Source organism: Pyrgilauda ruficollis, unplaced genomic scaffold (genome assembly GCF_017590135.1).
Source record: "Pyrgilauda ruficollis isolate IOZ18807 unplaced genomic scaffold, ASM1759013v1 scaffold7, whole genome shotgun sequence".
In the NCBI taxonomy this organism is placed as follows: Eukaryota; Metazoa; Chordata; class Aves; order Passeriformes; family Passeridae; genus Pyrgilauda; species Pyrgilauda ruficollis.
This window is the reverse complement of record NW_024528821.1, coordinates 11,800,607-11,825,667: the sequence shown is the minus strand read 5'-3', so window position 1 is coordinate 11,825,667 and position 25,061 is coordinate 11,800,607. Positions and strand designations below refer to the sequence as shown.

Genomic DNA, 25,061 nt, shown 5'->3' with positions numbered 1-25,061 from the left:
TGTATCATGACATAACTTTGTCATTTAATTCCAGACTGTAGAACTGAACCATCTGCTTGAACAGGAGCTGTAGTTCAGCTTTGTTTTTATCCTTTGAGTCTTGTAAAGCCATGAGCATGGGGAATAAGATGTTTTAGTTCTCTGCTGGTCACTTCAATAGAACAGAAAGGTCAGTAGGAAGGCTGCTGCTTTGCATCCGTGTGGGGTGAGTTAGAACAGGAAGAGAGAGGAAATCAGCTGTGTATTAATTATAGCTTCCAGCTTATTTGTCCAGCTTTTTACAAATGAAAGGGAAAAGAAACTTAATTATTCAAAAGGAAAAGCGTAATAGCAGTGAAACAAATATGAGTCAGTATTTATTTAATAATTACTGGAAATCAAAGAAAAGCAGGATTAAGAAACACAACCAGCCTGCAGACAGCAGAAGAATCCCGATGCTTAAGAATGTGGCAGTCATGTCTGTTTATGTTCCATGAGAAAATATTTTTGAATGCTCTTTTAGTTGAACCTACCATAGCATGTGGTAGAAGCTTTTTCTTCTCTGGATTCAGATTAGATACTTCAGGTCAAACTCTACTTTCTATGGAAAAGTAATTGAAGTTAAACTGGAGTGAAGAGTTTGGTGCTATTACAGACTACCCAGCTTCTATTTATGGCAGGACTGTGGGTCAAGGGGCTGACGGAGCAATAACGTACTTACATCAACTCTGTGATTACAATTCAAATGCTCAGTAGCCAGTAATTGTGCATTTGTGTTTTGCACGATATGAAATACACAAGCCCAACATCTCTGACATAAACCCAGCTTATTTTGCGCCTAACATCCATAACTGATGCAATTTAAACACTTCTCTGAGAGCATATTTAAGAAAATGGGAAGCAGTAGACAAGTGTTACTGATGCAAGCCTGTTTCAAGAGATTCTTTGAACACAGTTATTGATAGGTTTTTCTTACATAACATATGCAAAATGTAATTGAAATTTAATTAAATGTCAGCATGACACCATTAAACAGCTAACATTTGCCATCTTCTAAGGCAACTATTCTGAGCAGTAAATTGTAAATCAGGAATTTACTCACGCTTTTCTTGTCTTTTTTTTTTTTTAATATATTTTAGACAAATAAAGGCGACGCCCTTGCAAACCGTGTCCAGAACACATTGGGAAATTATGATGAGATGAAGGATCTGTTAACCAACCACTCCAACCAGAGCCACCTTGTAGGAATCCCAAAGAATTCTGTCCCACAGACACCCATTGACAAAAATGAACAGAACTTTTTCCCAGAACCGAGGAACAGGATGATCCCATCTCATCAGATCAGCGGCAACTCATCAACATCAATGCCTCCACCTTCTTCATTGTCATCTAATTCTGCTTTGCTGCACAGCCACCAGAGCAGCAGGAAGTCGAGGACAGACTGGTCACGCAGTGGTCACAACTCCAGTGGGGCCCAGCCAAGCCAATCCAGTGGTCAGCAGAGTCGGACAAAGCACAGCTCTTCTCATGACCAGTCACAGGGCAGGTATGAAGATCTCTATAACTGCCAGAGTGAGCAGCATAAGAGTGGGGGAGCTGAGGAAGCAAATGCTATGGCAACATCTTCACATTCGAGAAGGCACACTCATGCAAAGTCAGCACCTGGAGAACACACTTACAAAGAAAACAGTCATTCGAAGTCACCCACAGAGCTTGAGTTTGTAGGCCATGGTCCTGGATCTCCACTTCCTTCCACTTCTTTGTTAACTGCAAACAATGGTCTTTCCACTCAGAATTTCCCGCCAGGACTTCACTGTAAGAACAGCATGGTCCAGCAAAAGCCTACAGCTTATGTCAGGCCTATGGATGGTCAGGACCAGGTACCCAATGACTCACCTGAACTGAAACCCCCAATAGAGATTGAGAGTGGATATGGAAATCAGTCCTTTGGAGCACTGCTGGAAGGAAAAGTGAACACACCTAGCTCGAAGAACAAAGTACCAAAGCTCAACATTCCTCCTGTTAGTGAAGTAAGTGGTTTAAAATATCTTCTCTCTAGTACTGCTTGAGTATTACATTCACTACATATTTTTCTCTGGAAATATGTAGTTGCATTACTGGAATAAACAATACAATTCCTTTTTCTGGAATGTGCATGACTTCTTTCGGTGGTTTGTTGTGGTAGTCCCAGTAGCAGTATTTAATGTAGTTTAATGTACTGGTTCTGGACAGGGTACTCTAATATCTCAGTTCATCTGCAATTTTCACTCTTGAATTCTCAGTTAGTAGGTAGTTTGATAGACAGATTGGTATTTTAAATTCTAAGGAAAAATGGCAGTGTTCAAATTTCAGTGGTATTAAACAGTCCTGCCAGTAAGGAGTTTATTTGCAGAGTTTGCTAAATTCCTTTTTTTCTTTTTATTGGAATTAATATGACTTAAGTTGTGAATAATGCTTATGAAAATGTGTCCCATTGTAGCTTTTATGCGTTTTGAAGAGCTCTTAATACTGGGATTCGGTCCCAGTCTCTGCAACCAACAGTTTAATCTGTTGAATTTTGTATTGCTGGTCAGAACAGTAGTCCTGTAAGGAACATTTTAGTTGGTTCATATTCGTGTCCATTCCAAGCACAAATGTATAATAAGGATATGGATTGAACTATTTATACTCTGTGTATTTTTTCTCTTAGTCTGAGTTTCTCTAAGCCTGTAACCTTTGGAAGGTAGGTGTACAGTGTACATACAAGCAGAATTGCAAGATGGGGTTTTCATAGCTTTCTGTTTTCCCAAAAATATTTCCCTGCTTGGTAATATTTTTATCCTAGGAATGAGGAGCAATGCATTCTTAAACTACTTTATTGCAAAAGGTCAGCTTTTTCTATTGGAATAATTGTTTCAAGCCAATAATTTGTTTGACTATTTAAAAACTTGATGTTATTTATTAACATTCCAGGCAGCAACAAAGACTGATGTGTTTTGCAGTAGAGCTTGGAATAATTTTCTGGGAACTGCATCTGAAAACAGTAAAAGGCCTATTTATATCAAGTGGAAGCTGAGGGTTGCTTGCAGATGGTGTTTTATTAGGAAATGTATTTGTTAATAAACGTAGCTTTCTGCAAGATTACTTTACAGATGTTTCTGTTTATTTTTACCTTGGGTTAAAAATCTGCTGGTGTAGATGACTTCAGAGTCTGCTGCGATTTGTCGCTAGCATTGTTTGGCAAGTAAATAATTGCATGCAAAGGAAATAATGATGTTGCAAAAGCAAATACTTTTTTTCGCTCTTGCCATCTATTAACGCTATGAGTCAATAGAAGCACTTTAAAGTGCAGAATTAATGCAAAGTATTTTTGGAAATAAATTGTACCTTTTGCAATTCGTGTCAACTACTAAGAATGCATTTTTAATTTCTTTACTTTTTGAGTGAACTCCTGGCACTATGAAATTGATTGAGTTGTTAACAATGTTTTTTGGATGCAGAATTTCACCCACATCCTTCTTGCATAGCTCTAGGAACCTCTGATATGAACTGTTGTTTTTGGAAGGATTCCTAGTTGCAAATATGAAAAATTGCATTATGAATTTGTTGCTATTTTAGTTTATATCCTGTGTAGTGAAAAGTATAGGTGTATAATTAATTTCATGTTCAGAAAAATTGTAAACTCTAGGCAATTTAGAATCGAAAGTAGATAATAATCTTCAAGCAGTCTGCATTTTGAGACTGAATAATAAGTTGAAGAGGGAAAGAAAACCCAAAGCTGTGAGAAAATAACTTTCCTTTCTGAGACAGAACACAGGACAATAGCCAGACTGATGGATCTTTTACAGGCAAAGCTCCTCCTGAGTTTGGAGAGTTGGATTTTTTCGCCTGTGTCAGGACTGTGAACTTTGGCCCTCTGTTTTTCCACAGATGTGTATCCTGAATTTGATTTACCTTACGTCCAGCTATAAAACTCTTTCCAATCCAACATTATAGATAACTGGTTTAGTTTAAGCTTAATCAGAACTGACAGTGCACACCTGTGAAACCCATAACCTTTTCAGAATGACTGCAGTGAGTGGCTCTGTTGTAATCTTTATACAATTGATGTGGAGGCTTATGATCCTTTGGTGGTGCTTATCAATTTATGAACCTTCCCAAGCCACCTCGAGCCATAGTGATCTGCTTGAAACAATTTTGTTCCTACTCCATAGGTTTCCATCTTAACACTGTTCCACGTGTTGGTGGTGATCTTCAAGCTAGCAATAGGAGAATTGTTTTGGGGGCATTTCTGCATAATTTGCTCTGTGGTTTTCCTCTATATCTGAATCTATTTTTTCAAGTTCCTAAGTGTATGCAGATAGAATGCACACTGAAAGGTTTTTAGTGATTCTCTCAAAGTTTTGCTTGTTCTTAAGGTGGGGAATTCTGTAAAGAAATAAAATTCCTAGGTGATGGTCCTGCAATAATGGCATCCATTAGGAAAAGAAAAAGACTGTTCTTGCTATCTTACAGAGAGAGAGGGGAATAAGTAACCAAATATTTGAACAAGCAGATTTAAAAGAAGTGCTCAGACTGATGTGGAAATATGGTGTCATTTATCATGGCTTAATGGAATAAGATGTTGAGTGCCCTGGAAACGTTCTGCCATGTGTAAGGAAGTGATCAATTTTATAACATAATTTGTGTCACTTGAGGTGTTGCTCTAAGAATCTTTGCTCATTTTCTGGGCCCAATTCTGCCATCAGAGATGCCCATCCATCTTTCTGCTGCTCTGTGCAGACAGCTTTGTTAATGCCTCACTGCTGGCATTAACAAAGTGTCTCTGCCGGGCAGGGGATCGTGGGTCAGTGATTTCTGAGGTCCTGGAGATTCACAGTGAGTTCACACAGACTCACCAGCTGGGGTCAGGAGGTGGTCAGCAGCTCTTACACACCTGTGGACTAATCCTTGCCTCTGAGTGGGGGCTGCTGTGTGATTCCCAGACCTTGGCTCACCCACACAGAGCTAGTTCAGACCTGACTTCACCATCAGTGGCCATTTCTGGTGGAGAAATGGAAGTAGCAGAGCCTCTGTAAACTTTTAGTTATGCCATGGAAGGGTTTCTTTGTGATTTTGTGATCCTGTTGATTTCTTTTACATTTTTGCTTGTTTTTTCATATCAGTATTGTTTTCTAAGGGTGAAGGTGAAACGTTTTATGGTTTGGTGCCTTGAGCAAAACCCAGTGTAACCAGCAGTGCCCAGGCCTGGTAGCCCCTGAGGTTCAGGAGCTGTGGAGCAGATCTTCATGAACTGGGAAGCCATTGGGCCATGATGGGAGTTCCTGGGGCACATGCAGAAATCCACCAGATCTCATGACACAGAGTTGATAGCAATGGTCTTGGAGCTAAAACTGGGAGAGAAAATGACAGAAAGCCTCAACCTGTAAACATTATTTCCTGTTCCTTTCCTATTAACTCCAATCTCTTTAGTACATATTTACGTGCATACTTACATTGCAATACGTATGTATTAATTTTGAACTTGCGTTTAACATCTGATAAATTGTGGCAAGCCGGGAATATTGCAAAGAGCTTTTGTATTATGCAGAATTCCACCTACTTAAATCCTATGATGGGAGATGATTGTTACTTACCACTCAAAGAGAGCTGCATAGTTAAATCCTATGCATTTCTTCAAAAAAGTAGATGTTAGAGACCACAATAACATCTGATCCTCTCTCTGCTGCTCTAAAATCCAGAATCTTGATACATGTATGTATATTTAAACCTCTAGGAATCAGATGCTTATAAATTATTTCAAATTGACTAACGCAGCAGGTGACAGCTGAAAGAAAGCCTGTACTTTTCAGACTGGGCTCAAGCACAAATTACTGGGAGCACTGAGTAAAGCAGAGGGTTTTAAGGTCTGTGGGAACATCAGAAGCTGCATTCCTGCAAAACCTTATGCCCAGTTCCCCAGAACAATGCATGGATTTCCAATAATGGTTTAGAGATGGGGAATCAAGAGCAATTGAGATAATTTTTGATTCTCAAGGCAGTTTTTAAATCTCATAGCAGAATTGGCTTCATGTTCCTGCAAAGTAGCAAATGCTCATGTACAAAATTTTCCTGAAAATACAAAGCTAGGAACAAATCCAAAGGGCCTACGACATCTATGTCACTTTCCACTTATGGAATAAAAAATGGAGAACTTCTATTTTCATTTTACTTCTAGGAAAATATTTTGACGGGTTCAGTATACTGCAAAGTGATAAGCTTCTGTTACATGTTTCAAATCATTCTGTTATCGCTGCATGTATTGATTTGCTTAGTGCTTTCTGAGCTAGCTATAAAAAAGGCTGTTCTCCTTCTGCATTAAAGAGCAAGAAAAATTGACAGGTAGATAACCATATTGATTGAACCTAAATAGTAAATGCAAGAGGCTTATATATGACTTATAAAACTCTCTATAGGAACCAAAGCCAGCATAATACCTTTTTATTTTTAAATTTATTAGAAAGTAGATGCCTTTAACCAGCCCCACCCCTTTTTGATATACATGCTACTCTAGTTGCCAACTGTAGTACATTACCATAGTTCTGGGTAAATCACTTTTTTCAAATGCCAGCTTTAGCTGTCCCCCAGACTTTGAGCTTGGAAGAAGAATGGGCTGAATCACGCATTAAGATGAAATCCCTTTGCTTGGTTCATATTTCAAAAGTCTGAGGCCAAAAACAAACCCAAAGAGCAGTATTTCTTGCAGTATTAGAGGTTACAGCCATATGTTTTTAATTTGTAAATACTGTGAGAAGTAATGTTCTTATGATACTTCTAAATGAAGACCATATGACACCACTCGACTGAGGACCTCTTATTGTGGCCTTTCGAAGGCTACTGTCCCATGGCCTGGACAATGGCTAGCAAAGCTGGTTTGCAGGGATAGCGAGAGGACAGCTTGTCTATTTTAAATCAAACATAAATGAGCATATTTAGGGCCCGATTTTGAACCACTGTGACCAGTGGGAAGTCTGCATTTCAGAACAGGGCACTTAAAGTCACTTGAATAAGTGTGGCTGAAAGAACTGACCGTGTGTGTTTGGTTTGGGAAATGAAGGGTTAGGTTCCTTCTTTCCCATTGTTCATTTCTTAGTGGTTTTTGTTTTGTAAGCTATTCCTAATTCTGACTTGCTGTGAGGAAGAAAAAGAGTCTAAGTGAAGTTACAGTTAACTCTGGGAAGAGTGAGACCTGTGGTGTCTTGAAGAGTGATTTATTTTTTTTGTAAACCTTTTGAAATTCCCAGTGCCAGAGTAATTGCTTGTCTCATTTGGTGTCTTATGAAATGTCACAAAGTAAAATGACCTCAGAGGCTTTGGGGAGAGCAGTAGAAGAATTTGTTTGGCTTGAGCAAAGATGTGAAGGCATTATTCAAAGGCTGCAGGGGGACTGTAGGGTGTATTCATAACTTTGACATTAAATTTGCTGTATGACTATGGAACAATCATTTTTTTTAAGGAAAATATCACAAGCTGCATAAAACCAGCATTAAGTGTTATGTTACCTCAATGTTGACTGTTAATGTACCTTTTGAATAATAACCAGGAGTTGGTAGGGCTAATTTTTCAGCACCTTGTATCCACCTATCTGGTGTCCAAATGGATAAGGAAGGATGTTCTTGGATCTTTATTAGTAGTCTGCTTAGTTGTCAGCTAACAAAGGCATTCTTTTAGGACCAGCCCAGCAGGTGGAATAAAGGTGGAGCCTTTGCACTATTTTTCAGTACTCTTCTGAATCATGACCTGCTTTCATAAAAATATTCTCTCTGAACAGTGAAATAAACAATGCTCATGTAAGAAAAGATGGGAAAATGCCATTTTCATGTACTGGAATGTTACATGATGTGTGTTTTCACTCTGGGTTGTGATCAGTCCTTGAGTGAATAGCATGCCTGCTTCTTTCTGAGAACAGGATGGGCAGATATTCAGGTATCAGCATTTGGCCTTCTGTACTACAATGACTGGCCATTTTAAAACTTTACCACCAGCCATGTTAAATTTTATTTTAGCTGATGCAACCTCTAAAGTAACATACAGCTAGTTTGAAAAAATCTACCTACATATTCACTGCTTATTCCTGTCATTGCTTTCAGATTTTTTTTCACTACCCTTATTCTTTGTAGAGAAACTGAGGTTTTAAATAGTATGAGAACACAGAAGTCACATGTTTTCAAGTGCAGGCAGGAGAGTGTGCACACATTTCTGCATGGGCAGTGACAGCTGTTGTGAATCATCACTGGGACTGAACCTGGGGCTTCTCTGGACAGCCTTTGCTCCTTGTATAACAGCAGGGACTCTCCCTAGAAGCTATAATTTACTTTCTCACAGTGCCACTCATTTAGTGAATATGATGAAAACATTGCATCCAACACACACCTGTTAAATATGTAAAAAGAAGCATAAAGATAATCAGGGGGTATAAATGCAGGAGAAGAAAGTTTTAATCCTGATGAAAACGGTGGTCAAGTAGAAAATAGGGTATAAATGCAGGAGAAGAAAGTTTTAATCCTGATGAAAATGGTGGTCAAGTAGAAAATTAGACTGTTGTATCTGGTAGGTGTAGATCAGTAAGGAACAACTGGAATGCTCCTTGCAAATGCCAGGACAGCTGAATGGTGCAGAATGTGATTGGGTATTGTAGACAGAGTAGGAAATCAAATATGAAACACTTCAGATGTTACATGAGCAGTTGAGACAGAAATACAGCTAGTGAAAGGTAAAGGAGGAGGGACAGCACCATATATTAGAAGCCGAATGAAGATTTACAGAGAATATTGCAACATAAGGTAAAATAAGACCTAGGGAAAGACTTAGAAGAAAAGGTTATTCAGACAACAGAGGTGAGGAGGACATGGAGGAGATGCAGGTGTGAAGTGAATGTGCAGTGAGCTCTGGTTGGGCTCTCAGCAGGAACATGCTCACCATAGGGCAGCACGTGGACAGGGGGTGTAAGCACAGTGAAACTGGACTCACCATATGGGAAAGAGCCACTGCAGTGCTCAGGTGTGGTCACCTTTCTGATGGAGATCACAAGAACAGAAGTGCTTAACTGCTCTTAAGCTGATCAGACTCCATCTCATGAACAGCTGCATTGATACTCACTGACCCCTGGTCCCAGGCAGCCTCTCCTGCTCTGACTCCTGCATTCTCACAGGTGTGAGGTCCTTACTCACATGCACACCTCAGGCTGTTTTCTGTCCTTTTGTTTGTTGACATGCAGAATTACACTCAGATTTTAAGTTTTTTTGCCACAACACAACATGAATCATACGTATAACATACCTTCAAAATGTGAAAGTCAGAGGAGGTCTTATATGAGCATTTCTGGTGTTATGGCCAGAGCCACCCCACTGTGAGCTGTAGTCTCTGCTTCAAGTATGGAAAAGCATTTAGGAGCTGCAAGTGAAAACATCATATGGGAATACTTTAATAAAAAAAACCACAGTGAAAGAAAGTTGAACATATAACTTGGCAATGCTCCATGAACTGCAGATATAGGTTAAAGTTATTTAGTTGGCAGGCAATTGCTGGTGTATTAGCAGTGTTGGGGAAAAAAATCTAATTTCTGTATTTTGGCTTGTGCAGTAAAGAAATTCCTCCCACATAAATATGTTCATTTCACCTTCTGGGAAGTAAAGAAAGGAAACTGTAGCTGCAGTCTGTTATTTAATCTTCCTGAAATTAGCATTTGGTGCTCAGGAAGATTGAAAGATTTAATGCCAATGCCTTCCTCAAAAGAAAGAAATGACACACCACATATGCTTTAGCAGTGGTTAGACTGTTAAATGGAATTAATCAAAATCCATGTTAAAATATTTCCATGTGTTAATTAGCAACAGTTTGGAACATTAAAATACATATTGGCTTGGGAATAAATTAGTGAAGAAATATCAGATTGAGTTTGTGGGTTTTTAACTGCAACATAATATACTGTGTGTTTTAGAAAGGTAAATGTAAATACATTCCTCTGAAATGCTGTGGCAATGTGCATTTAAAAACTGGGCAATAAACCAATCTAAACCAGGCTTTTGTTATGGCAGAGTGATACCATGTCCTATTTTAAAAGAAACATTGGATTGTTCCCCCATATAATAAAGCAGGAGAAAAACAGTTGAAAAATTCTAAGAGTTTCATCTCAGGCCAAAGGAAGTTTTCAAATCTGTCCTGTGAAAAATCAGTGTGGTGTAGCAAATACCAACACTAGGTCTCTTGTTGTGAGTAGAGGAATTCACTTCTGCCTTTCTCTTCCTGCTGGGTCATTGCAAAGTTTGTTTTCCATTCTCTTATAGTGAATCTTAAGAGCAGCAGAATAGCATAAATTTAGGTAAGCATGCAAATGAATCAAACAGTATCCATACTATTAAATTAATGCACACAAGGCAGGTAGAGATACCTGTGGTAGCATTATAGATACCAAACTCCTCACTGAGAGTAAGAGGCCATGGTTGGCCCACAGAGTATCCATTTCTCTTCCTAGAGGGAATGACTGTTCTTTTTCATGAAGAAACCACTTCCAAGAGGTTTCTTGGAGTTGCATTTTAGGTTTGGTCACCCACAATCACATTAGTGGGGATAATTTTATGTATGTTCAGTTCAGGAAAGTTAAAAAAGGTCAGTGGTGATTTTCATTTTTTCTATGGGTGCTGCTCAAGTAGCTATTTGTCTTGTAACATTGAGCTTAAAGAAAAGGTTTGGGGAGCTGAGGGAGGAAGAGGCAAGATAAGTACAGATACAGTCACTTTCCAGGCTAATGAGCCTGGAAATTTTGCTTGGATTCACAAAGATCTCTGAGAGATGTCCGTGGTCATAGGTCTAAGCCTCAATCCCCATTGATACTGCCAATTAATACTGCCAGTCTAAACATATTTCAGTTGATACATGCTACTTTCCCTTTGCACATGTCCTCAGAATAATTTCCCATTGTTTTATCCCCCAGATGTGTAAACTCATTGGGTTATATTTCGCTGGAATGCAAGCTGTGATGCTTAAATCCACAAGACAAGCTGGCAATTACTTCTGCTATTTGTAAATACTCAGACATCCATTTACATCTGCCGGTATTTTAAATATGAACATTGAGATAATTCTTTCTTAAATATGTTAAAACACTAATATATACTTTGTAAACTTAGAAAATCATAAGAATCCTCAGGTGGCTTGTGGGAGTCAGGATTTGGATTTTATCACTTAGAGTTCATCCTGAATGAAGGCTTCCTTCACTTCTTGGTCAGTAACCTTAACTCAGTTTAATCCTTTTTGATGTCAAGAAACCCTAACTTTCATGTCATAGAAAACCTGGAACTTCCCCCAAAAATATAATTGGTACTACATATGCTACTTACACTTGAACATGGTTAATTTTGAACCTCTCTTTGCATCCAGGAGTAGCTTTCTTAAGTGCCTTCCTTGTGAAGAAAAACTTCACAGTTTATTTTGCATGGGAATAGAGAGAGATTGTAACATCTTTTCTTCCCGCCAACACATGCAGTTTCACACTGACATGAAATATGGCACAAATTTAGCTAGGGAAATACTAAGAAGGGTACTTTTTATTCCAAACAGTTATCCTATCAACCACATCATTTGTTCCACAATCCCGTGATCACAAAGGTCACCATTTACAGGGGTTTATGGCGAGCACCACGCACTGTGGTGTCATGGACCACAAATGGTTTGCAGATCCAAAGTTTGGAAATCAGGGGTTTCGAGCTTTGCCAGTATTTCCGAGAGCAAAACTTGACCATTAAAGTTTCCTGATGTCTGTGGAGTGACAAAAAGCCAATAAGGGGATAAGCATTGCCTGTGCCAATGGTTGATATTTTTTCATTGTCATAAATTATTTCTACCAGATAGAAAATGACTGGGCAGAGTGGAGTGGAGTGGAGGCAGGGCTGCATTCACCAAGTTTCTGTATACTGCATACAAAGAAGTACATTTAAATCTCACTAATTTTTACATACAAGTGCTATTGCTTTTTCCCCTCTGTGTAGTGATAAACTGGTTCTTGCCAGTTCCTTGACACATAAAATACCCAATTCACTGTGCTAAAGCTAAACAAAATAAACCAGACTGAGAAGCAGACCCTTTTTTGTGGGATGTTGAGGCGATGGTAAAATACAGACCTGTCTTGCCCTTTTGTGATAGTATTGCTGTGGGTAATGCCAATAATTCCATATGAGGACTAAGGCTTTCCGATTTTGATTAGAAGAAGCAAAATTGGGCCATAAACGATCAGTCTAAATTAAACTTATTTAGGACTGAAAGCAAAACTAGGATATAGAGAATTATTGCTCTTCAGAGGAGAAGAAGAATTAAAATTTGCAAATGCTCTTTTCGTAAACACTTTTTATTAAGATGTAACTGCACCTGCATTTCATCAAGAAAATTGTTTGCTACAGTTTTTAATATTCTTTGATATATTGAATATATTTGATTTATTTTGATAATAATAGGGTTTTTCTGCTTTTATTAGAATACTGCCTGCTCTAAGTTCCTAGTCCTAAGTATCAGATTTTGTGAGAGATGTCTATTTACTTGTAATTTTCATCCCTTTTTCAGAGCCAGTTCTTTAGCTGTAATGAAGACTTCAGATAAGCAACCAGATTTCAGATTCTAAATGATTTAACTAAATCAGGAATATCATATTACTATTGACTTTTCTTGGTTGCAAGAGCCAGGTGCTAGAAAGAAAAATACTGCCTTTCTGTTAGCATTTTACCTTTTCTGAGGAGCACACTTTGGAAAAAAATCTGAGCTTCCCCCATTGCTGGTTTTGGTTGATTGAGGTGTGGTCTCTGAATATGAGAAGTAAAGTTATTTAGGTTGAAAGGAAAACAAGAGAAGCTCTGCAGGGATGCCAGTAACACACTCCAGATGCTCTCTGGTGCTCAGGAGAAGTCACACCAGAGCCTCCCAGCCCCTTCTGTCTCCTCCTTTCCCCCAAGACACACACCCTGTGTTCTCTGGCACTGACTCTCTCTGCAGGTTGACTTCTGCTGTGCTGCACTTCATCCTCTGGCCCTGGGAGAGGTAGTGAGTGACCTGGGATAAATTACCTGTCCTAGTAAGAGAGAAAGGGCACCTGACTTCTGTAGCATCCCTGTAAGGACTATGAACACCTGTATCAGCAGGTGGCAGGAGTGGAGGAGACCCTGCCTTCTCCTCACCATGGGCTGCACTCTCCAGCTCTTTGAGAAGGGAAAACTTCTCTAAGTGCTAGAGGCAGCTTTCAGAGCTAAGCACCTTAAAAGGGAACTGACCTTTACAGCCAAGCATGGAAGATTTTCCATAAGAGATCTTGGATGGTGTTTCAGAAATGGGTGCTCAGAACAATCCTCCATGTTCTTGGTTTCTCCAGTCATTTTAGTTCCTAGGGCAAGTCAGATGGCAGATCATTGAAGGACTGAAGGGAACAGAGGCATGAACAGAGAGAGGGATTTCCCCTTTCATTAACCACAAAAGATATGTTTGTTCAAGAACAAATAGCTAAAATAAGACAAGCAGCTCTGGTGCAGAAGAAAAGGCTTTCTTTTGTCAAATATATAGGAAATACTGCTCCCAGATGAGCCATGGTAAGGACTGTCCTTTAAGGAAGCCAAGCTGAGTTGGGATCCTGCTGTGGGAAGGCCTTGTATTTGATTTGTTTTCCTGTTAGCTAACATGGGGCACTGCATGGTGAGCAGGGACGTGATTGTGGGCATCTGTTTCTTCAAAATACTGGAAGTAAAATTGACTTCTGTGCTGTATTAACTTGAGCTTTTGTGGACTTCATAGATCATTATTTTTCTGGCAATTTTTCAAATTGTGTTGTGTTTGTGCATATGTACATATGTACAAATCTCCAAAATTACAGATAAGCAGTACGTAGGTGAGCACTTAGGTCTATATCCACACTTACAGAGGCTGGATGGGCTTTTCCTGGTACACTGCTGTGTTTTCACAATAGAGCACACACGATAGAAGTGGGAAGGAGTTACAGGTTTTGTTGCCTTGTCTCCTGTGACATGGAGCTACATGGAGATCCTCACTGCATCTGGTTTCTGGTTTTGGCCTTGAATAGACAAATATCACAGGTCCTAACAATTGTAATTTCTGGTCCTTCCACCAAAAATTAGACCCAAGGGAATCAGTTTTCAGCTGAATGTTTTCTGTTCTGTTCAGTGCTTAAATCTACTGGCAGTGCTTGTCTGTCTCTTGCTGAGTGGAATCATACAATTATTTCTTAAATTCTTCTTTGTTCTCACAACTGCTTTCCTATTTAGTCCTTTTCCAAACAAAGCAAGATCCTCTTTGCCCACAATGTTGATGTCCCGTGACTCTTGGGGCTTACTGTTTCCCCTGTTTCCCTCTTATATACCATCAGATGCAGGTTGCAAATAGCTGTGGTGTTGTGACAGCAGCACAACATATACTCTGTTGTCATAGAAAAGTCTGAACATTTCAAGTCGAGTGCTCTGTACCTGAGAAGCAATCCAATATCTGCTGTTAGGGAGCTTTGAGTGAACAAGCTGCTCTTAAACCCTGAGGTGATTATAATACATGTGTATGAGGTGTTGAGCCAAAGCTTCTGTATTTATGTACATAAGAGAAGGTATTCAGATGTGTTCTCCCACCATTTCTTGTGTATTTTTACAGTGGTGAAGGCTGGACTTTGCATATGGATTATTGTAATCCTACATCCTTGTAGCAAAGTCTCACCTTGGATTGAGTGTCACACTGGGCAAAGAACCTAGCAGATATTTTGGAACATTCCTTCATGAATGATTGCCTTCTCTCTGCTCTGAGGAAGGGGGGAAAAAAAAGCCACAGGGCTGCATTTACCACAGCTCTGTGTTTGAGCTAATAAACTGTGCTGAGAGCTTCAGCTCAGGCTTACACTTTATTTTTTCCAGCCAGAAACACAGACTGAGATAACTCAGATCTGCCCACAATAGACAGCACAAATATTCCTTGAAAGGGTTCCAAAAGTTTTGAGGCCTGGAGAGCTGTTGCAAGAGTTTGTGTATATAAAAATATGTGCCATATAGGTTATGTGTAAAGCCACTTGAAAATTAAGCAAAATGTGCACACAGCTCTATCAAGATTTTGGGAAAAAATGTTAAGTTGCAGAATTCATTTGAAAAGACAAAAACCCAACCTTCAACAACCAAAAAAAGAAAAGAACCAACTTGCAGAAACAATGAAAAGCCACCAGTGTAATTTTGCATGTGGCTGTTATGCAAGGCTCTGTAGGGATTACCTTTGACTCTGGGCTCTCCAAATTGCAGCATCTTGCATAACACACTTGCACAACAAGCAGCACTTCACAGCAGCAGGTTTAGAGCCAGGGCAGTGCTCACTGCACTGACTTTGGCTGCAGTGTTCTGTGAGAGCGCCCTGAGCCATTTCAAAACTAAGGGTAGAAAATGGAGTAAAGGAGACTGTTGGGGAAAAAGGAGAAAAATACCCCCCTATACATCAGTCTTGCACAAGTAAAAGAGATACATGTAATTTGTTTCAAAATCTTGTGTCTAAGCTTATTTGTTTTACCAGAAAGGAATAATCAATGCATTTTCTCCAGGAGGATCTATTTTTTTTCCTGCCAAAGTCAGTGTAATTTTTATTTTTGGCCTCATGGAAGCAATTTTTAGAAATAACTTTTAGCCCTTTAGAATTAAGCTTAATAGATCAAAAGTGTTCTGCATTTTTTCCCATCTCATACCTAAGGTTAATAAATCAAAAGTGCTCTCCATTTCCCTCCTCTCATATTTCTATACTTTCTCCATATTACGCCAAACAGTGAGACCCAGAAATGAGCCTACCCTTCTGCAGAGATATTATTTATAAGGACTGAATTCCAAACCCACAGTTGCTTATAGAAAACTTGTCATTGATTTCAGTAGTGTATGAATCAAGACCTGTAAAAATAAAGTTAGAAAAGACCATTCTAAAATTAGCAGACAGCAGTGATGACTGCATTACAGAGTGGACTGGACTATTTGTGCTATCCTTTTATGTAGCACTTCAAAACACAATTTCCACTGAAACAAGCTCTTGGGAAAATAAATGGAGAAGTTTCCAAATACTATCACTGTTTCAGTATTCATACATAATAAACCCAGCTTCTGTAAATAACTCATTTTATCTGTCAAACATTGTAGGCACATATGCCACATTTACTGTCACTGGGGTCGTAAATAAACAATGTATCTGTCTACACATTACTTATGTCTGGAAGAAGTGAACAAGTACACATGAAGAACAGTGTGGAAAGTATTTTAATTATGTAATAAATAGTTGGTGTTGCTATTGTTAATTATTTTAATTACATCTGAACTTAAAAATACAGTTCCTAATTTAATGCAGGATGCAAACGGATAATACTCAAACAAAAAATTAAGCACGTATTTCTTAAATGCATTTCTCCACTCACTCAAGTACCGCTTTGGGCTTGGGACATTTTGCCTCTTTATTCTGAACAGAACAACAGAAAACATCCCCCTCAAACTGCAGAAGCAGCTCTTGGATCCAGGCAGTCACTGATGCTCTAATGATGCTTGACTTTGTAATTGGAATCTCCTTGAAAGGACATTTGCAGGTTTTCAATCCCATCATAATCAGTGGTGTTCTCTGTGTATACCCATATAGAGTTTACATTTGGGTTTAGAGTGTAGGCCCTGACTCTGGGTTACTGTGTATGTGTGTCCACGAGCCAGACGTGTCACTCCCCTTTCTGACAGTCTGTTTGCATCATTTCTGGTTAAGTTTTTGCTCTGCCACTTTTTTGTTATCACATTTAGACACCAGAGATAGCAGGAGACTTCTAATGAGAAGCCAAAATATGAGGAGTCTGCCTTTGTCCACTGGACCATCTTGGTGGTTAAGATATGTTCTGAATACTTTTGTTTTCTATAGGCAGCATTGTCACTTAAAAGACCAATTTCTGAGCCTATCTTAGAATAATTTGTTTCTTGATATATGCTGGAAAACAGGCAAATCCAAATCCAAAACCCAGACTCCCTTCAGCCCCTTCTAAATGCATTGTACTTTTGTTGGGGAAAAAAATAGTCATCAATCAGTTAGGTATGGATAGGGGTAACAGACTTGATTTATGATAGAGTAAAAGTAAGTTAAGCTCTGTCTGAGCAAAAGTGATAGTAGAGCTTGTATTTATATTGTTAGATCATATTTTCATTATTAATTATAGAATTATTATGCTCTAATGTCTGTAGTAACCACCAGGACTGCAAGAGAGACAATGTTATAAAACAAAACAAAAGCCTTTATAAATTCTGTTGATTGGCTAAAATACACCTTTTATATTAATAGTCTTTTACCTAAGCTAATGAGCCAGAGTATTAAGATTTAAGACATTAGTGCTATTAATGTAACAGCTAATGATGATAAAATTCAGCCCTTAAGTATTTTCATGGATCTCTTGGTAACTTATGAATGAGCAGAGCTTGACCCTACTTGCTTTGCTGAAACACCAAAACACCACAATAAAGGACTAAGGTAGATTTAATCCTGGGATGATTAAGTCACAAGGTAGCTGTGTGTTTGAAAAGAAACGTATTTATTTCTGTTTGCCGCTCATATAGCAAGAATCTATTGTGTGCATCTGTGTTCTTTTCCTTTGACATTGTTAAATATCTGATAAGTTGTTTTCTGACATGCCTAACGTTGCGAGTGGAGTGCTAGAAAGCACACACATATGATCTATAAGGATCTGGATTATAACAGCACTGCAATGAGAAAAATTCCAGTGCAGGCACCTCTTGTTAACAGCCCTTCCACAAGTGCTTAAGTTCAAATTAACTGTTCTGAAACCCAAATTAGAGTCAAATCTGATGTGAGCCAATTTACTCTGCACAACAATCATGGGCAATGAAAAATGTTCTGCTAGATTGCTGTTTAAATCGGATCGCTATAGCTCCCTCGGTGGGAAAGGAGTGCAGAATAACAATGGCCAGCAGCTAAATGTAATTTAATTATTGGGTTTACATATTGGTTAGTTCTTGCATTGTTTAAAAAGAAACATTTTCCAGCCAGGTGTACAATGCCTGGCCAGTGTTAGAAATCATTATAAAAAGCTGGAAGAATAATAGACTGATGATCTAAAGCATTTAAATTAAGCAAGGTCTGAGTGTTGAATGTTGAAGGGTGGGGAGTTCATTTCCATCGAGGGCTGACATTTTGTCCTCTTTGTGTATTGCATCGTTAGTGGTATAATACATGCAGAAATATGATGATGAAAGGCCTGAAGACTTGGAGTTTGAAAATTCAGCTTCGTTAGGGCTGAGGTATCTGTTGTTTCCCACAGTTTTTCTGGTTGAAACCACATGGTGAATTTGAGACCCTCCATTTAATATTTACAAACCAAACAAAAATCTAATAAGGTGTCAGTCCAACTTTATCTTTCAGCTGTCCTTGTCTGTCTCATAACTGAAAGACACTACAGGTTGCCAACTGTAAGGTGGAGAAGGGTGTCATTGTTCTAATACTGCACTTTTTTCTCCAAGTTCCTTCTTTTGCATCATAACAGCAAAATTCCATATCACATCCTTGTTTGATATGAAATTGCTTGATAGGGTGTGATGACACATTCATATTATGTTAGCAGCATAATTTGACTGCTTCATTTTTTTTAAACCATTTGCAAAAGTGCCTGAAATGTGTGCCTTATAAAATAGGGTCATTACAGCTATGGTTGAATTGGCATTTCAGTAATAAAACCTTTGTGGAAGGCTAGATGTTAATGCAAAACTTCTGTCATTATAAATATGAATCCGTCAGCAACAATATGGAGTGACTTCAGTAAGTGGACATGGGAAAACCTGTTTTCCTGAAAGATGGCACTACGGCTCTCCAAGCCCTGACATCTTGCCACCAAAATGTTTGCTAGGGTGATAAAGTGGAGAACACGGCTGGTTGGTTGGTTGAGGGAGGAATGCTGCTCGTGGATCATGCAGCACCCTAGGCAGGGACTGGCTGGCACTGCTGGCTGTGAAGGGCAGGAGGGCAGGAGGCTGAATGCATTGCTGTCCTCTAAACATAGCCCCAATCTGTGCCTGTATTTCACACAGGCACCAAAGCCCATCCCAGTTTGTGCCTTTGGCATTGGGAATCCAGCCCTCTGCCTTTACTCAAGTAAAGCCTACTGCAATAAAAATGAGTGTTTCCCAGTAAAACTGATACAGCACTTTGTGCTCTCTTTCAGGAAAATGTTTTTCATACTGTGCTGAGAATAGCAGTCTCTGGGTTGCATGTAGAGAAGTGAACAAAAAGATTTATGTGCCAGAGCTTCTTGTCTTATTCTTTTCCTGTCCTTTTTTTTTTTTTTTTTTTTTTAACAAAGAAGTTACTTCAGCTGTGCTTCTCTGAGGGATAAAAGGCATCCCCATGGTAAACTGAGAGCATCTGCTGTTGCACAGAGAAGACTAAATGCTGATCTGAAATTTGGGTTTGAAATATGTTAGTGGACACAAGAAGAATCCTTCAAGTGTAGCTCTCTGAGAGCAGAACCTCATGTATAGGCCCATATACATTTCCCTCCTCTTTTTCCTGAAATAAGGGATGGAAGGAGCAGTTGCCTCAGCTTCAGCACCAAAGCTTAAGTCCTTAAGTAATTTAAATACTTGCACTGACTTAGGTTTTGTCAGAATTTAGATTTTGGGAGGAGTACCTGTTCCAAGTCCAGGAGGGATGCCAGCGTGGCTGCAGATACGAACACAAGCTCACAAAAGCTGTGTGAGCAGGTGGAGTGGAGAGAGGGCTGTGGATCCTGCCTGCAACAGGAATGAGTGACACAGGGGATAGACATGGTACAAATGCTGCCTCTGTTAATTAGTACCACAGATATCCACCTGCCAGTAATCACACAGTTTATGTTGTCCTTAGGAGATGGAGCTCCCTTTCTGCACCTCCACTAATTCTGTTTTACAGTCTGTCCATGACACCAGTTACTAAACTCAAAAAAAAAAGATGTTTTCACTGCTGAACTTTTTCTGTCTACTTCTTTGTCATTTAGTAGTACCTTTTGTAACCTGTGCCATACTCTTCTGTGTTCTGTAGTATGATCCCATAGGATTGGTCATGTAATTTCTTTGGTAGAGGCCTTCTCAGTTTGTAGGCTTAATGATTTTCTGCATCTTTGTCAGGCAATGGCGTTACCTTTAGTTGAAAAAGCACCAATAAAAATGAATTTTTGCTATGTGATAAATTTTATGTCACTTAGTATGTTGGACAAGAGAGGACATTCATGAATGTTCATAAGGAAGGTCCATTCTCTAAGTCTATTACAAAATGAAGTGGTAGAATCTGGTCTGATTGTACACTCTACAATTTATAGAAATTTTAACTTTAAAATGTCTGTCTTTTGTTATTAGCAAGGCTCTTGTGGTGGAAGCACAAACTGGGCACCAGTAAAAAAGCAAATGGCATTTCTCAATTTCAGTTAATTTTGTTTAAATTTAGAACAATTTTGGATGGCTTTTTTGATATTTGTTCACACAACAGGCGTGTAAGTCACATCTGCCTGCATGGTCTATTTACTTTTTAGGTCAGATTTGACACATATATGTGTTATTTCAGGAATGTAATCACTCAACTTGTTGCTGGTTTCAGGGAATTCTTTTACTCTCAGGTCCTTGTGAATTGCATTAAATGGCTAAAAGATTAATTTATTGTGGGCAATAAACAGACTGGTTGATAAAATGCCTCTAATTAAACAGGTTGGAAGTGGGAGATAATTTTTTGTTATGTTTTTGAGTGAAAGGCCTGATGTTCTAAATGTTTGAGCCAGCCAGTTCTTACCTTAAATTCTAAGCTGAAATTGGTAGGGTCCTTCTAATGCTGCTGAAGATGTGCTTGACCTCTGAGGTATTAACAGTTTGTGAGTCGATATTATTGAAACCTGTACTTTAAGTAATTTTCCATGTTGAAAAGGAACAGAGCATTTCTAAAATTATAATACTGTAGTATGTATATGCAAAATCTATAGGTGTTCTTGATGAATAACAATGCACTCTGACAGCAAAGAATCAACACAGAAAAATTAGGTCACAGCAGCTTGCTTGCTCTTTACACTGTCATGGTTGATTGGTTATTCTCATCACCCTTTGTTTAAAATCATTTCAGAATTAATTGGCGTTCATTAACGCAAGTCTTTGTAGCAGAATTGCAGAAACAGTCATTAATGTAGCTAATAAACATAAAAAAGAAAAAAGGATCCTATTACCAGGTCCCTACAGGCTGTTAACTAACATTTTGAATAAGAATACATAAACATAAATTAAACATTTTTACAAACTGCTAAGGATGTGAGAATTTAGCACGGTGGTCTGTAGCAATGCTTTGAACCAATTTGTTGCATTATGTCGATTTTTTAAGGTTTTTGCTGTAAATGTAGTGGTGCTGATGAGTTTAGATTTTCAGTGCAGTCAAGCAGGTTTCTTAAGAGGTCTGTCTCCACCAGCACCACAGATGAGGCTCTGATCCTTCTCCCCTGAATTCAGTGAGTGTTTTTCTTTCAAAATGTAGATGTTCAGATTTATTTTATGATGTTTTGAGAAGAAAGCAAACTTAGAAGCCAGAAGTTTTGGTTGAGGGCCCAAGTGCAGATACTGACTGGTGCAGCCCTCACCTGTGTCATTTGAGTGGCCAGAGGTTGTTTGCTGACTTAATGGGGGTGCTCTGTCATGTCATTTCCATGTTAGTGTGAGCTAAACTCACTAAAATCCCCTCTAAATTTAATTGTGTGCTAATTCCAGGATTTCCCTCATTTGTGCTGTTGCCCTGATTTGATGGAGGATGCCATTTAGAATCTCTTAACCAACCACCGCCTTCCAAGGTTAAGAGTCAGTAATGGCTGAGAGGAGGTGATGTAGGAGAAATCACCCATGCCCTGGCACACGTGGGAGGAGCAGGGATGAGTTGGTGTGGATGGTGTGTGCCCAGCTCTGGGTCAGGCCAGGGCTCCTGCCTGAGCCCTCGTCTGTGTGTGGGGATGCAGCAGTGCTCTGGCTCAGGGTCTGGGCTTGGGCTGTTTGAGGAAGATGGGCTCATGCCAGTGCTCACAGACACTTGTTACCCATTACAGAGCAAGGGGATGCTAACACTGCCTGCTTTGCATGGAAGGGATGTGTTTTTTCCGAGGGTGATGAAGGCAGTGGTGCTGAGCAGCAGAGGCTCCCAGCACAAGCCCTGGCCGGCTCTTTGGGATCTCCTTCCAGCAGCTCTGAGGCTGCTCACACTGCCTATGGCTTGGCTGAAGCACGGAGCTGGGAGAGGGGCCAGGCTGGTCACGGCCACCTGGGCTGGCACAACTGCCCTGTGGGCACCCTTCTGTCCCTGGAGAGTCTGTGAGACACCTGAGTCCCCGATGTGCAGGCATGATGAGGTACCTGAGCAGCCAAGTGAGCGTGGCCTGGGAACAAGTGAATAGAAATGGCAAATTATTTATCCTGAAGTGTTGTAGACATTGAAATGGAGCCCTAGTGAGGGGCAACTGGAAAATGTGTCCCCTGCTATTTAATTTTCTAATATCTTTGCTGCATCTTACTGAATATAAAGAGGGCAATTTTTAGATGAAGCACTGAAAGTAGTTAGTTGGTATATATTGAGGGCACTATAATGGCTGAGCAGTACTGACTGATGTACTTTTAAATTTGTGTAAATGCAGTCTCCATGCAAATGCAGCCCTGGCATACACAGTAAGTTACAAAAACACTCCAACTACAAAATCAACTAGACAAATATATTGCTTTGTCTGTCTGACTTTTGATACACGGTGTCTATATACATTCTGACATACGCAGAGAAACATGCAGGCTTGCCAGTGATCCATATCCATTGCTTTTTATAGCATACAAATTAAAAGAATGCAAGCCTTAAGTAGGATACAATTGGTAAGGGGAAAAAATATATTTACCCCTGCAATTAAAATATAATAACAGAAAGACTAAAAATTGTTTTAGTCTAACTTTTGTTTATTGACTAGAACATATAAATGGCTTTAGGCACTACTAAACAATAAAAAAAATGTGGCTTACTATTGGGTCTTTTATCCATTTTAATTTATTTTGATGCTGCATGCAGTTTCTGAATATATTTTGTGGGTTGTAATAAAATAGCCGCAGTGCAATTTTGCATGTATGTCAAGCGGTGCGTGACCTGATATGCAAATTTAATACCAAGGTGCCAAAACTGAATTCATAATGTTTCACATCTACAGAGCTGTTTAAGGCAGTTTAGAAATCAATGAATATGTAATATGAAGGTGATAAGACCTAAATAAAAACCTTATTTATCTACTATGAAAAGTATTTATACACAGAATATTTAGCACAAGCAGAAAATGGACAGAGTTTCCAATTATATGGTTTGCATAAACAAATGTTGAACCATGTGCTTAGAATAGATAATAGCACAGCTAGTTCCTTTGCATTATGCTTTAGAAATGTTTACAGATGTCTCTCTCCTAATGTATATATAAAATGAAACACTAAACTGAAGCAGCTTTTGAAGAAAACCTCTTTGAGGTCTCTTATTTATTTTTAATTTACAGTATATGGGGTGCTTCATTATAGGTTTCTGTTACCGGTTTTCAGGTTATTAAAGATCAGTGAAATAAGATACACTTTTGTGAAGTCTTGTAGTTTATGGTGAAATAAGGGACATAAATTTAACTGGTAATAAATAAGAATCAAATGTTTTCCATCTGCTTACCTTTAAAAGCAGAGAAGATCCAATTTTGGAAGCATTTAGACTTTTGAGCTCTTTTCCTGCATTGATGAACTGATTATTATTTTGTCTAAAATGTTAATCTAATAAAGTTTCAGGAGTTTACCAAAGTATACTGAGTTAGACTGGCCTTTCACTCAGCATGTGTATGCTGTGGAGATGGACTGGGAATCCAAGTCTTGATTGATGGCAATCAGTCCCAGCTATACCACTGAAAATACATACTGTCACCCCAAGGAGGAAGAGAGAGTGTGTGTTTGATTGGCTGGCCGCGTTGTTTTACAGCACCCTGCCAGTCAGCACAGACAGACATTTATATCTCTTGGCTTGAAATAAGTTGCTACAGTAATCACTACCAATGTGTTGAGCAATCAAGAAAAATGTAGGGGTGCAGTAGGTTTTGAAAAGTGTCCATCATGCCATAATTCTACTGCAGGTATTTGGAAGCGCTTTTTGTATTCACCTTGGTAGAGGCCAACATCCATGGTAGGAAAAGTCAGAGCATTAGACTGACAGATGAAATAATGATTTTAAATAGGTAGTAATTAATCCTTGTTCTTGTGTAAAAATCTGGAGAAAACTCAGCCCTGGGTGAGTATGCCTTTTTCCCACTCCTGACCATAAACCATCTCAGGTACAGCTCTCCACTCTTGGTCAACAGCCTGTTGGCTTAAAGTCTTGAACCTCAACAGGGGTTTAAAGTTCTAAATAAATTTGAACATTTTTGCTGTCTGATGAGATACAGATGAGCAGAACTAGGAGGTGGATAATAATGAAGATCTTAGTTTTTGTCCCTTGTGTGGCTACTATCCCGTGAAATTGCTGCCTCCCTCTGAGAAATGAGTGATGGGGTAATTTTTTGTTTCTGCATGAGGGATTGTCTACGTTTCATTAGGAAGTGCTAGAACCATTCATTTTTATGAAGTTTTCTTTGGCTTTTGCCACTATTTATTAAAAAGAACTTGTATAAAAAACTAGTAGCCAGCATACTGTATGTTGTACTTTTCTGGGCAAGAGCCTCAGGTTAATTCTCTCTGTGAAAGATGCTGCACTCACATTCCTCAACTGAGAGCATCATGCCACAATTCTGAGAAAGGGGGACATCCGAGTTTCCCTTGCTCAGAGATGCCACATAAGAGGTTTATTTTAAAAGGATCCATATGGATCCTTCCATATGGAAATGGAATGATCCCTGAAGTTCCCCTCACAAAATTCTCTTTGCATTGTCTTCATGATCCTGGGGAGTGCTGAGCTCTCATAGGAGATCACGTTCTTTCTGGTCCTAAGAGTGTGCAGCACAGGGCCACAATCAGATGAACCCTGGAATGGTGCTGTGGAGAGATCTT

General features: G+C 39.1%; 1 protein-coding gene across 2 annotated transcripts in view; it reads left to right on the top strand.

The window, feature by feature from the left end:
* Positions 1-25,061, top strand: part of AFF2 (AF4/FMR2 family member 2) — a 333,484-nt gene that overhangs the window by 90,934 nt on the left and 217,489 nt on the right. For both annotated transcript variants that reach the window (XM_041485178.1, XM_041485177.1), the window contains exon 3: positions 1,119-2,009. In XM_041485178.1, coding sequence (XP_041341112.1) covers positions 1,119-2,009 — 891 coding nt within the window. The remainder of the gene's footprint in view (positions 1-1,118; positions 2,010-25,061) is intronic.